Raw genomic sequence first — 12,915 nt, 5'->3', positions numbered from 1 at the left:
CAAGACGGTGATTTTACAACTTTAAGCCGTTTGTTTCTTTCTAACACAAACTGGTTGACTTTTACTTTATTACTTTATAGAGGCTGCTACAGCACTCTCTCACCCTCTCTTTCTGACAACATTTCTCCATGTCTTTGCCATATTGAGGGAGTGTTGATGACAAAATGACTGATCACAATGATTCAGTGGGAGCGCAAATGATTTCATGTAAACAGTTTCATTGGTTTACCTGGTCTAATGTGACAGAGCTTAAGTTTTTGGTGGCATGAAACTAGAAAACCGGTAAAATCCACAAATTTGCCACGTCATTGTTTAAGTTGCAGGGTTCAAAGCGTGGGAAAAAGTATAGGCTTATAGACCGGAAATTACAATAAAAACACATTTTCATTAAAACTAAGTAAAAAATAATTTTGAGTGTACGGTAAATCCTGCTTGGTCACAGTTCACCTTTCTCCTTTAGATGTACAGTGCATGTATTTAGACAGTGTACGGTAATACATCACAGAGGCCCAGGGGAGACCAGCTGTCTCTATGGGCTGAAGCTGGTGCTGCTTGGGGTCGACTCCTTTAGTATTTGAGTCGCATGGAGACAAATGGGGATGGGATTAGATGTCAAGTAAAGTGAGAGATGGTTTACTTCTTCCTAACGGTCAGTGGAAGGGACACCCAGCTAATAACATACATGGTCATGTCTTGTGTGAATCAACTCATTTTTGCTTAAAGGCCAAATACAGAGAAGTTTGATTTCAAGTGGGCCACAGATTTAAGGTGGTAGTAGAAGTGCAAATTGCACGTATAACTGATATCAACATTTAGGAAGGCACTGGCATTCTCCAAGCAGTAAATGACAGAAGGCAGAACCTGCAGGATCTCCACTTTTTGTGACTACAGTAATGTGATGTGCGAATCGGAAAATTGTCCGACTTTGCAAATATTCTGGCATTTATGATTTCGGCGGGGCTGAGGTATTTACAACTGATTATTTTTTTTTTTGTAATTTACACAGTGATCAAATCAAAGCCTAGAGCGATTCAGCTGCGGCGTGAACACAAATGGACTCAGTGGGGAATAAAAACAGGAAGCATGGGAGAAACGACAACCCCCTCCGACCCTCAGCCCCCCCATCCAGCCCCCCAAGAATTGCATTGGCCACCAGAGAGGATAGATGGTGCAGATGAGCACGTGGCACCATGGGCCCTAGGGCCGAGCAGCACTGCAGGAAACCCACCCCGCGGCACACCCCGAACCACACCACACCATAACCAGGAGCACCCAAGCACTCCCAACTTTTTTTAACCCTTAAGTAAATGTTGGAACAGCTACTATTTTCTATGCGGGAGAACACACCTCCTCCTCCTCCTACAGCTCCACTGATGGAGGCCGGTGGGGATGGGTCCTGGTCTGTCAGGGCTCGGTACCGAACGGATCCGCCGTCCTCTGAGCGTGGTGAATGAAGCAGACCCTGCTGCTTGGATAGAGCGATCACCTGGAGAGAGAATCATAGCTTTTATCAGCACAAAGCGAACAGACATCCAAATACTTACACAGAATGACCAAGTCAACTCCTGATCTAGTATTTACCATAAACTTTTCCTAATCCACACCATACACATTCATTTCAGCTATATCCAACACCAGTATGTCGATTCATTTTTAACCTCAGCACCAACAGAGGAGACGGTCCTTTTTGTCAAAGATGGAAGTGAGTTTTCTCAGCACTCTACATGTTCCTAAAGTACAATATTTGTGAGCACAAAGAGATATTTATTCATAGACACTGACAAATAAGCAGCACATCACACATTTTGATTTACATTTCAGTTTCTATGTATGACCATATTCTGCTGTGTACATATAATTTATGACTGGTACAAGTGTTTATGATATAGATTAAATAAATGATTGGGAAATAAATAGAATGTCATTATAAATAACACCTGGAGGTTTGTTCAGTTGTTTTTCTTCTTCGCGGTTGTTTTATTTATTATTTATATATTTCACCTACTTTTAGAATTTATGTGTGGTATAAAACTCCTACAGAGTCAGTAAACTATTATACTGTATATATTTGAAACAGCTGGCCATCCTGTGTGCTGCATTTTTCTGCATGGGTGTAGATGTTAAAGTACATGTGTGGTGATACTTTTAAATAAACATGTTCAAAGTTAGGGTGTTTCTCAGTGACCTGCATGAGGCGAGGCTGTCCTCCAGCGCTGAGCGGCCTGCAGGGTAGGGTCGTCTTCTCAGCCACTCGCAGCCATTTCTCCCTTACCGACCCGCCTCCATCCATGATGCTGTCTTCCGATTCGCTCTCCTGGTCCCTGCTGTTGGGATTGTCCTCCTCAGGAATGTGAACCAGCTGAGAGGATCCGGGTCGGGACTGCAGAGACACTCGAGCCCCTCCGGAGATACCCCCACCTCCGTTGTGGACCATGTGATTGTGATTGACTATGGGGACGGAGCTGGCTGCCAGCTTTATGTACTGAGCTGGGATGTGGGCCCCAGCACGCAGCTCCGCATCCTGGCCCATGGCAGAAGGATGGTGGTTTCCAGCGTGGAGCTCCGCCTCCAGGCCCATGGCCGATGGTTCGGAGGAGCAGCGCAGCTCCATGTTCCTCTGAGGAGACGAGGAGGGGGCGGGTCTTATCCCGTCCATCACCTGCAGAGACAACTTCCTGTTGTCGTTCTTGTTTTTCCATTGGCTCAGCAGCTGTTTGGATCTGGTGGAGTCCATGGAGGTGTGGATGGAGGCGTGACGGCGAGGAACGCGACCTTCTTCCAGAGAGGAGCCTCCATGTGACCTGGAACGAAAGGATCTGCATCAAAGCAGGATTACGTACTTTTCAGAAATCTCAATGAAAAGCTCTACATGTACAGCTGGTTGGTCCAGAAATGTGAGTAATGCAAATATTACTACAATATTCTGACATGAAATGCTGTCAAACTTTTAGGATTAATTAGCAGAATAAGTTAAACACATCTCAAAAAGGTGGCAGCAGTAAGTACAATCAGAATGTGAACGCACAGAAAATGTTACTTTGAAGGTCGGGTCAGGGGTGTCAAACTCATTTTAGTTCAGGGGCCAATAAGGGAGCACTTTATTCTCAACTAGGATTTTATGTGGGAAACTAGTCATTTCAAAATTCTTGTGCCCCAGTTTGTGCTTCTATGTGTACATAAATTACAAAATATGTAAGAAACTGACAATATCCAAGCAATAAGTGACAGATATCAGTCCCACCCAGATCTTCACCATTTCCTAGATTTTGTGACCAATTTCTATTTAATTAAGGGAAATCACATGTAATAGTTTGAGGAAAATGAAAGAATTTTGTAAGAATTTTGAGTTTTTCAACAGTTTAACATTAAAAATTACTGCAATCATGCAATATTAGCACCGGAAAAACTATGAGCCCCTGCAAATATTGTTGAGTTTCATTTACACAATGATTCATGTTCCACTTAGATCTCAAATGGGCTGCACATTTCAGGCTGGAAAACAAGCAATTTCAACATTATTCTGCCCTATAAATATATGTAAAGTAACAGACAATATCCAATCTTTAATTTTCCTTGAGTTTGTGACCAATTTTTTAATCAGATATCTACTGAAGAATTACTTGGTATTTCTACACAATGATTCATGTTTTCTTTCATTTCAACTTTATGCTGCAGGCCGGATTTGACGCTTTAAAGGGCCGGATTTGAGTTTGACACGTGTAGTAGAGTAAGATATCAGTATAACAGTGCGTATCTGAAATGTGAAACATCTGTCCTGCATCCAGGTAATAAGGTTTGTGAAGTATGGTGACCTCACTTTGAGTACACGTTAAAGGTTGAAGGTGTTGAATGTGGGAGGTGGAACACTGACCGTGGCAGAGTGCTGCTGTTGAAGGTTGTCATGTTGTCTCTGTTTCCCTGTGGACTGGGGGGAGTGATCACCTCCACTTCAGCGCTCGCTCTCTTCATGCTGGACAGGGACGGCTCTCGATAGGAAGAGCTGCGCTTGAGTATGGGCCCCGGTTGGTCAGGAGACAGAGTGTGGGAGGAGGTCCGGGTGATGATTGGCTCTGGTTGGCTGGGCATCAGCAGCTGGTGACCTGAGAGGAGAAAAAACAAATGAGGAACCATTTTGAGAGCCTCACAGAAAAAAACTTGATACAATGGTAGGTATCGAGAACACAAATCCTGACTCCAAACTTTAACAAGCACTGTAGCCCCGCCCCTAACTTTAATAAGCACAGTAACCCCACCCCAAGTCACTTTCTGTGTTCAAAGTGACATACACCGTACTATGCACTACAAACTCAATTGGTATATACTGTCTACTACTGTATATAATATATGTATGGTTAGTATGATTAGGATGGACCGTTCCCATTGAAGTATACTTCCAAGTTTCCCAAGATGCATTTCAAACCTGCAATGACAAAAACCAGAAGCGCTCTGAGGCTAAATATCTCCGTTAATTTGCCACTTTTTAAAGTTCTGAAAACATTTTAAGTGAGAACGTGACCAAGAAGAATATCATCATGTGGTCTTTTGATCCATAAAACTAACGGAAACACATTTCATGCAGACATTTTGGAGATTTTCAGTCACCTGCCATTGTGCTACTGACAGAAGTTCCGGTTAACTTCAAAACAAGAGCCCTATTTACAAAAGGGTTAAAAAAACTAATGGAATACAAGAAGAGATGCTTTTATTTTGAAAAGGGGATCTTTGATTTTTAGTGTGAAGCCGGTCCCAGGACGATTTTATGTTCTGCTAGCAATGCATCGTGGGGTGGTTGAGTATGATTAGTGTGCCCACTGTGCGTACTTAAAAATGTCCCTATATAGTATACATCTGGGTATTTCTTGTGTACTCAATCTTTCCATACTATTACGTTAATGTGTGATTTCGAACACAGCCACTATCTGCACCATGACTCCGCCCCTAGACACTATCGAGCACCGTAACTCCTCCCTTAAACTGTACCAAACACTGTAACACCGCCTCCAGACACTAACAAGCTAGCCACTATTCTCTGACACGTGTGTAGCTGACAGCGGTCTTACCTGGGTGACTGTTGCTGACAGCTGATTGGCTGATGTTGGGTAGAGAGGAGAGGGGGGGCTCCTTCAGGATGGGCGGAGGAGGTCGGCTTTGGGAATGATCTTCACTTGCCTGGAAATTTCCCACGGCGTACACACCCTGCGGGAGAAACAGCACGCCGCACTAATGAAGGAATAACTGTTAATCACCCAAAAGAGCCATAACAACTCTATTAGACCTCCAAAGGTTATATTAGCAGCAGCTCCTCAATGTTGTGCGTGTTTTAACATCACATAATCAAATGAAAATGTCCTCATGGCAACGCTTTACATTCTGATGAAGCAGAAATTACAGAAATCAGGGATAACTAACTAAATTTTCACAAGTGGCTAATCAGATGAGGACATTAAAAACATTTTCTATAATTATTGTAAAAAAAAAAAGAGAGAATTAATTAATTCAATCTGACGTACTTGAACTGTTGTGCAATTGGTTAGAGGTTGCATGTGTGTGTGTGTGTGTCCTTAAAGGCTAATGAATGATTTCTCTGTGAGTTCGGGATTTAATGTTATAAATTCACTGTTACCATAGAAATCCGCAACGTTTGTCTGCAGTATTAAACATCGTTAGCTTGTCGTTAGCTGGACACATCAGGCTCCCAATTTTTCAATTTTTTTTTATTTAAGCATAAAATCTATTTGTAATCAAGCGTTTAGCTGTCGCCCTTTATGATAAAAAGATGGTGCATTTTGTCACGATCCTTCAGGGATTAATAAAGTAATAAAGTAAGTAAGTAAAGTAAGTAATATTTGACTACTTTTATTACTTTTTTTCTTGTAGCAGTGAAAAAAACAGAAACAGAATAAAGAGTAGAGAAGAGAGCCAGCTAGCTACACAGTCACTACTGGTAAGTCACTGTATGTTTTGGTCATTGAATTTTCTGTACAGAAACGGAAATTGAAAAACAAAATACGAGTGGTTATTTGATTTCCGTTTTTCAAATTCAAGGCATATTTCTTCCTCAGGGTCAAAAAGGGATAAACAAACAAAAAATTGGTTGATTTTTAATTTTCCATTCTAAAACCAAAAGTCCTTTACCTTCCTCTTGTAATTAGCTTTTTGGGATGATAAACAGTGCGACAACATGACGTTCTGCTCAGTCATTGACCGTCAAAATGGCTCACACTCGGCTAGGGGTCACCTGACTGGGAGGTCCTTATAAGAGACAGCATGTGTGAGTGAGTTCTAGAGTGTGGCTTGTTTAAGGGGAAGGTCTTGTTTAGGACGCACTCAGAAATCCATCTGACTGTGCTTTTCATGCTGTTCTGAGAAGTAGTAAAAGCTCCTACTCCTAAAACAAGTATTTTAATACAAAATAAGCTGTAAAATAAAAATATATAGGCTTTATTGTAATTTTCTTGAATCACAATATATTGTCCAGGCCTAATGTGTTACCAGGTAGATGGCGATGGCCCCTCCCAGCATCCACCCACAGTAAACATCCACTGGGTGGTTCCTGAACTGGATGATCCTGGTCAGACCGGCTAGGACGGCCAACATCACCAAGGAGAACACCAGCAGAGGCTTCAGCAGCTTGGCCGAGTCCGTCAGCACTGTGTTAAAGTACATCTGAAACACAGCAGGAGTTCACCCAGTGACTAACAGCTGTCACTGTTTATACACAGACATTGAAGATGCTTTCACATCCCTGATGGAAACTTACCGAGACGTAGACAGCAGCGAAGGCAGCCAGTGTGGCGTGAAGGGAAGGGAACGACTTCCTGCGACACAAAGGAAAGTTTATTAAACGCTGAATATTCAACCAATCATCAGAATGACCTTCTGTGTGTCCGAGTCCACCTGTGCCTGCCTAACATGCACCGTGAGGTGAATAACAAGAGGGAGAAACGGTACTCGGTAACACTTTACCTGAAGATTTATACATAAGGCTGACATTATGCTGTCATTAGCATGAATAAGGTGTCATGAAGGCTGTCATTAAGTGTCACCTTTGGAGCTATGTTGGCATTTTTGGGTTCGGTGGAGGATTCTAGTGGGGTTAGGGTAACGAACGACACATAATGACAACCTTCATGTCAGTGCCCGATCCTTTCATAGGTCTGATCCTTTCAGATCCTTTCAACTCATGCGCGAAACGCGTCTATACCCAGTCGGCCTATTTTACAGCAGTTCGTGTGCTATTTAAAGGTTGAAACCTTGCTATTTAAAAATTATTTGTTTGTGCATTCTAAACATGCTGCCAAGATTTCCCAAATTATTGGAAATGTATGTTTTGAGTGAATTCCGATTTGTTTTGGTTTTTATTTTATTTTTCTGTTTGGATTTTGATTGTCAATGTTGTGTATTGTATTTTAATCCGTCTTTGTATATATCCTCTTGCTGTGTTTTTACCTTTTCTTTTAATTTTTTGTTAACAATTAAACACCACAATGCCTGCTTTGAAAGGATGTGGTCCGTGAAAGGATCGGGCACTGACACTTCAAGACACGCTATTTACGCTAATGCCGGGTTGCAGCCAACCCCGCACTTCTGAACCTTGTTGTATACCCAACACACTGCTCACTAGACTTGGGCGGTATCCGCATTTTGATACCGTTATAACGCCTCCCTATTTTACCACGGTATACGGTAATAAAGTGACTAATTAAAAAAATATGACGTAAGGCTCAGGGTGCGTTCACACCGAACGCGACTGTGTGCATGTGTGTGTGTATCATTAATAGCGCCGCATTTACGGTTTAAATGATCAACTTGCGGCGTTACTAAAGGGTGAGCTCTCTCAGAATGTAGGCTCATTCAAGGAGTTAAAGCTGCAGTTCGTAGAATCCTCTCTCCGCTCCGTATTTAAACCGAAACCCTTACCGGTATATTTTCTGAACACTCTTAGGGGTCTATTCTCCCGTCTGGACTTAAGCGCTTTTTTGTGCGCCTGCAGTTACGCGCTTCTCTCCTATTCTTATACTCCGGTCCAGGCGGCTGACACGCCCACCACGTGTAAGGTAGACCAAAAGCGCGTATGTGTGAATGAAGGCGGGTTGAAGGAAAGGAGGCAGTGATGTAAATTTTTTTGGGCTGTCTAGAAATTACAGAACCTGAAGTTTCCCAACGCTTGTAAATGTCATTGAAATTTGTGAAAATTAAAAAGTTCACTTTTAATTTGAAATGCCTTCATTGACAAACGTAATGTAACAGGTTGATTTGATGAGATTATCGCAGTGTGACTGAGTCACAGTAAAAATCTCTTTCCTTGATCATCATCACCTTCATCATCATCACCATCATCATCCTCCTCATCATCGCTGTAAAGCATGACCGAGTTAGATGCTGGAGATACTGTATGAGGAAATAACGCAGCCACAGAGCGTCCTGCTTTAATACAGAGGGATGTTTGCAGTGAAACAGAACTATTGGCTTCCATAATACGCAGTTTTAAATATAAATAGTTTAAAGTGACCTGAGCTGAGCCTCATTAAAATATGTGTGGGAACAGTTTGTGGTCCATCCTCATCTGCATATGACAACTTGTTTCACTCTGTAGTGCTTCAAACTGTGACCTTACGTTGGACATAGTATGAAAATAGTTGAATCACTGTGACCAACGTGGACAGAAGTTTATGTCTGTCAGAGTTTTAATTAATTGCGCAGCAGCAGCTGAGTGATCACAGCTGCTGCTGCCCGACGCACGAGTCCGTGTGGCTTCAAATGTAACTAAGTCCATATTTCTAGAGCAATATAATGTTTCACCTTATTCCAGGGTTAGAAGCGCGTAAGAGGAAAAGGACTTACGCACACCGGAGAATGCGCGTAAAGCCAGATTTGAATTAGAACACCCACATTTCAGGGCTGCTCCACCAACAGTGCATAACTGGGATGAAGGTGCGCAGCGACTGAGTTAAGTACAGGGGGAGAATAGCACACAGCCAAAAACAGCACTGCTGCGTTGCTTTTTGGACTTACGCACATGGGAGAATAGAGCCCTTAGTGACTTTTTTCTCAATATAGACTAGTGACAAATGTATGGACTTGATCTTGTGTTACTGGAGCTTTTTCTGGTGTTTTAGAGACTCTGACATGAATGTACGTATCACTTTACTGTCCCACGCAGCGGCTGCTGCTTTTGGCTCCTCCCCGCCCCAACATGTGATCGGCTTTCTGCAGCTCTGAACGGAATGACAACCATCATTCCGCTACCAGACTATAGAATGAATTCACCTTTAATATGCTTCTCTTGTTTTACATGGTATGTTCTCAACACTCTCTCTCTGACACCTGTGTGGGTGTGTGGAGCGGGCCCTGCACAGTCACGGCGAAGTGCACTGCATTTTTTTTTTTTTTTAAATGACGTTATTGAAATTGATACCGTTGTAATTGTTATGACACCGCTGTATACTGTATTACCGCCCAAGCCTAATGCTCACACTGCTTACACACCATTTACACTGATGTCCACCTCATACTCATTCCACTCACACATAGTTTAGTAGCAGGTGTTTTCATGCAGGCTGACCTGATAATGCTGTATCATATTTTTCTGCAGTCAGTGCCTTCTCCTCGCCCTTCTCTCTCTGCTCTGTTTCAGGTGTCGTGAAGCTGATGATGGCAGTTCCTGATCAATGGTTCACAGCTCAACTAGTCTGGGACACTCTGATGTTCTATCTCTCTATCCTGTTGTTATTCCTTCTGTTCACTAACCCCAACCAGTCGAGGCAGATGGCCGCCAACTATGAACCTGGTTCTAATGAAGATTTATTTCTGTTAGAGGAAAACTGTGAGGAAGGAGTTTTTTCTTTCCACTATCGCTTATACTTGTTCATGTGGATTTGTTGGGTTTTTTCCATTTTATTACGAATTTTATATTTTGATAGCGCTTTGAGAGGACTTTTGTTGTAATTAGCGCTATAAAAATAAAGTTGAATTGAACTGAATTAATGAGTTGGTGTCGAGTCATTATTATGACCTTGTAATGTCAGCTTTATGTATACAACTTCAAGTAAAGTGTTACCTGGTACTTTGACAGTTTAAGGTCCTTTTCATTCAATTACATAATTTACGTAGTTTAGTTCAGCAACTCTCAACTGGTGGGTCGCGGAATTGTACTGGGTGGGTTGCGGACAGCAGGTCAAAAATAAAAAAATATTTAATATTTTTCATGTTGAACTAGTCTTTTAGTTTGAAAGAAACTTTTCTTTTAACAGGCATGCTGTGAAATGCATGTTGTACAGGAAAATATATAGATTTATGTATCAAAAACAGCTATTTTTGAAAAACTCAATTTGGTTGGTTGGATTCTAAAAAAAGTGGGTTGCGATTTCATGACCGTGGCAAAATGTGGGTCCCAGGGTGAGACCAGTTCAGAACCCCAGGTTTAGTTTAATTCAAGCGTAACACAACTCTAAACTTTTCTCACAGAATAAACACTTCAAACCGAATCAATAGCCAAATGTTGAGTAATGAATGAAAAGGTAAAGATCGGGTTAAAGTTTTCATGCACACAAAGTTCTGCAGTAGAACAGGACGTGTGTGACAGTAGTGAGGTGTTCTGTCAGAGGGAACCTTCACCTCCCAGCAGTGATGAGTCCGTGGTCCAACCCAGAGCAGACGTCCTCCAGGATCAGAGCGTCCTCGCAGCTGGACAAGTTGATCATGGTCAGGTTGGGTTTGCACACGTCCAGCCAGTATGGAGTGTGCAGGCCCGTGGACAGCTGCAGGATGTCCGTTATCAGCGCCGTCACACACAAGCCGAAGATGTGCACGCCTTTGGAAGAGAGCGCGTTAGTAGAAGTACTGTTACTTCATTTAAATTGTACTCAAGTACAAGTAAAACATACAGTAAACATCTCATATATGAACTTTAATTTATTTTCCACAAAGGCATCTGTATAAACTAAAAGGTTTGTCAAAATACAATAACACCAACTTAAGAAAATATATTCCCAGGCTCTAGGTCTAGTTAAATGTATGAACTCTAAAACAGTGCCATGTGGATAACAACATAATAGGTAGAGACCACAACCTGAACCTGAAATTACTGATTTAGAAATAAACTAAAAAAAGTACAAGTAACCATAAAAACAACTAAATTACAGTAACGCGATATACTTGTAATCCATTACTTTCACCTCAGTGCACACACACACACACACACGTACAGTACGTGTTACCTATGAAGCGCACAGCTCTGCGGATGTAGGAGTTAAAGTTACAGCCGGCGGCGCTGATGTTGGACTCTGTTAGCGTGGCAGACGACTTTCTGGACTGGAAACAGTAGAGCACGGCCTCTCCTATCAGTATCTACACACACACACACACACACACACAAGCGCAATGAGAATTAGGCATGTCCCGATACAACTTTTTCATTTCCGATATGATACCAATATTGCAGCCTTGCGTATCGGCCGATACCAATATTGATCCGATATCAGCATGAATCATACATACTTTTATTACTTTTTTTTTTATTCTTTAATCAAAAAATTATGACTTATTTTGTAGTGTGGAATGTTAAAGACTTGATCAAGTGATGTTACTCAAACAGAGAACAATAGTCAACAACAGTAGGTATGAGAAAAACTGACACCTTTATTATTAATCAATTGGTTATATCAATTATAACCTTCAACATAATATCTACAGTATTCTATAATTGAATAAAATAAATAAAAAATGAATTGAAAAAAACGAAACAAAAAAAACATCGGAACTTTGAATCCGATATTCGTTTTCAGGCTGATATCGGATCGGGACACCCCTAGTGAGAATCGACTGTGCATGACTGACTGCAGCCCTCCAGGAACACTAGGGATGTAACGATTAATCGTAAGGCAGTTCAAAATCGATTCATAGGTATCACGGTTATCGATTTTCTGAAAATTGAATCGCAGTACTTTTTTTAACCAGCAGAGGGCGCTATCCACAAGTGTAGGCGGCGGGCGGAGTCTGCTAATAGTTTCTTTCTGGCTGCCTTCTACTCTTAAATATGTTAATAAATGATTCATTACCCCTTTAGCACCGAAAGAATATCTGTAATATTACTCGAATATCTGTAAAAGTCACGTTTTTCTATTAGCTCTGTCTGCTAGCATAGCTTCTCTTCTTCACTGCAAGATATCTGCATGCCAACCGACCACTGTGTTACCAGCGCCCTCTGCTGGTTCAATCAAATATGACGTAAATCAGTGTAATCACGTTTTTATTTTTATAGTCCAATTGTTAAGGCACAAAATACATTTTCAGTTGCACTTTTAAAAGAAAGAGAACTATTATGCAGTTTTGCATTGTTTATTTTAGAACCAGAATTTAAATGAATAGGCTTCATTTTTATTTGTATTATTCCTTTATTTATTTCATTCAAGATTTATTTTTAGTTAAATTGCATTGTTTTGAATAGTTTATCAAGGGATTATTTTGACAATGAAAAATAAAAGGAAAATAGTACAGTTTTTTCCCCCAAAAAAAAATTTGTCTACAGTCCCATTTTGTGAAATAAATCGTGAGAGAATCGTATCGTGAACCCAGTATCGTGAATCGAATCGTATCGGGAGTTGAGTGAATCGTTACATCCCTAAGGAACACCAAATAAACTTACAGTGACTGCAGGGACAGCGAAGGCCAGGCTGAAGAGCAGAGGCAGAGGACACACCTCCAGCTTAGGGATAATGTACGGCAGGGACAGGCTGCGGTCGCTACAGCTGTACCCAGAATGCACCGGCTGGAAAACGTCCGTCAGCTCCAAGAAGTAGAGACTGACCACAGAGGAGGCCAGGATGGGGAGCTGGGAGAGGACAGAGCACAGACAGACAGCACAGAGGAGGTAAGATAAATATCTATATCTGTTTCTATAGGAAGTATATCTAT

The 12,915-nt window shown here is 41.5% G+C and overlaps 1 protein-coding gene across 3 annotated transcripts in view; it reads right to left on the bottom strand.

Moving 5' to 3' along the window:
* LOC114478711 (phospholipid phosphatase-related protein type 4-like) overlaps positions 1-12,915 on the bottom strand; it is a 28,468-nt gene that overhangs the window by 3,903 nt on the left and 11,650 nt on the right. For 2 of the 3 annotated variants that reach the window (XM_028471880.1, XM_028471878.1), the window contains exons 2-10: positions 12,647-12,832; positions 11,220-11,349; positions 10,618-10,813; positions 6,761-6,818; positions 6,493-6,666; positions 5,061-5,196; positions 3,872-4,100; positions 2,186-2,816; positions 1,348-1,486 (exon numbers count right to left, since the gene is read on the bottom strand). In XM_028471880.1, coding sequence (XP_028327681.1) covers positions 1,348-1,486; positions 2,186-2,816; positions 3,872-4,100; positions 5,061-5,196; positions 6,493-6,666; positions 6,761-6,818; positions 10,618-10,813; positions 11,220-11,349; positions 12,647-12,832 — 1,879 coding nt within the window. The remainder of the gene's footprint in view (positions 1-1,347; positions 1,487-2,185; positions 2,817-3,871; positions 4,101-5,060; positions 5,197-6,492; positions 6,667-6,760; positions 6,819-10,617; positions 10,814-11,219; positions 11,350-12,646; positions 12,833-12,915) is intronic. The other variant, XM_028471879.1, reaches the window with a different exon arrangement.

This window comes from Gouania willdenowi, chromosome 17, assembly GCF_900634775.1.
Source record: "Gouania willdenowi chromosome 17, fGouWil2.1, whole genome shotgun sequence".
Classification (NCBI taxonomy): domain Eukaryota; kingdom Metazoa; phylum Chordata; class Actinopteri; order Blenniiformes; family Gobiesocidae; genus Gouania; species Gouania willdenowi.
The sequence above is the reverse complement of the archived record's forward strand: the minus strand, read 5'-3'. Positions and strand labels throughout refer to the sequence as shown.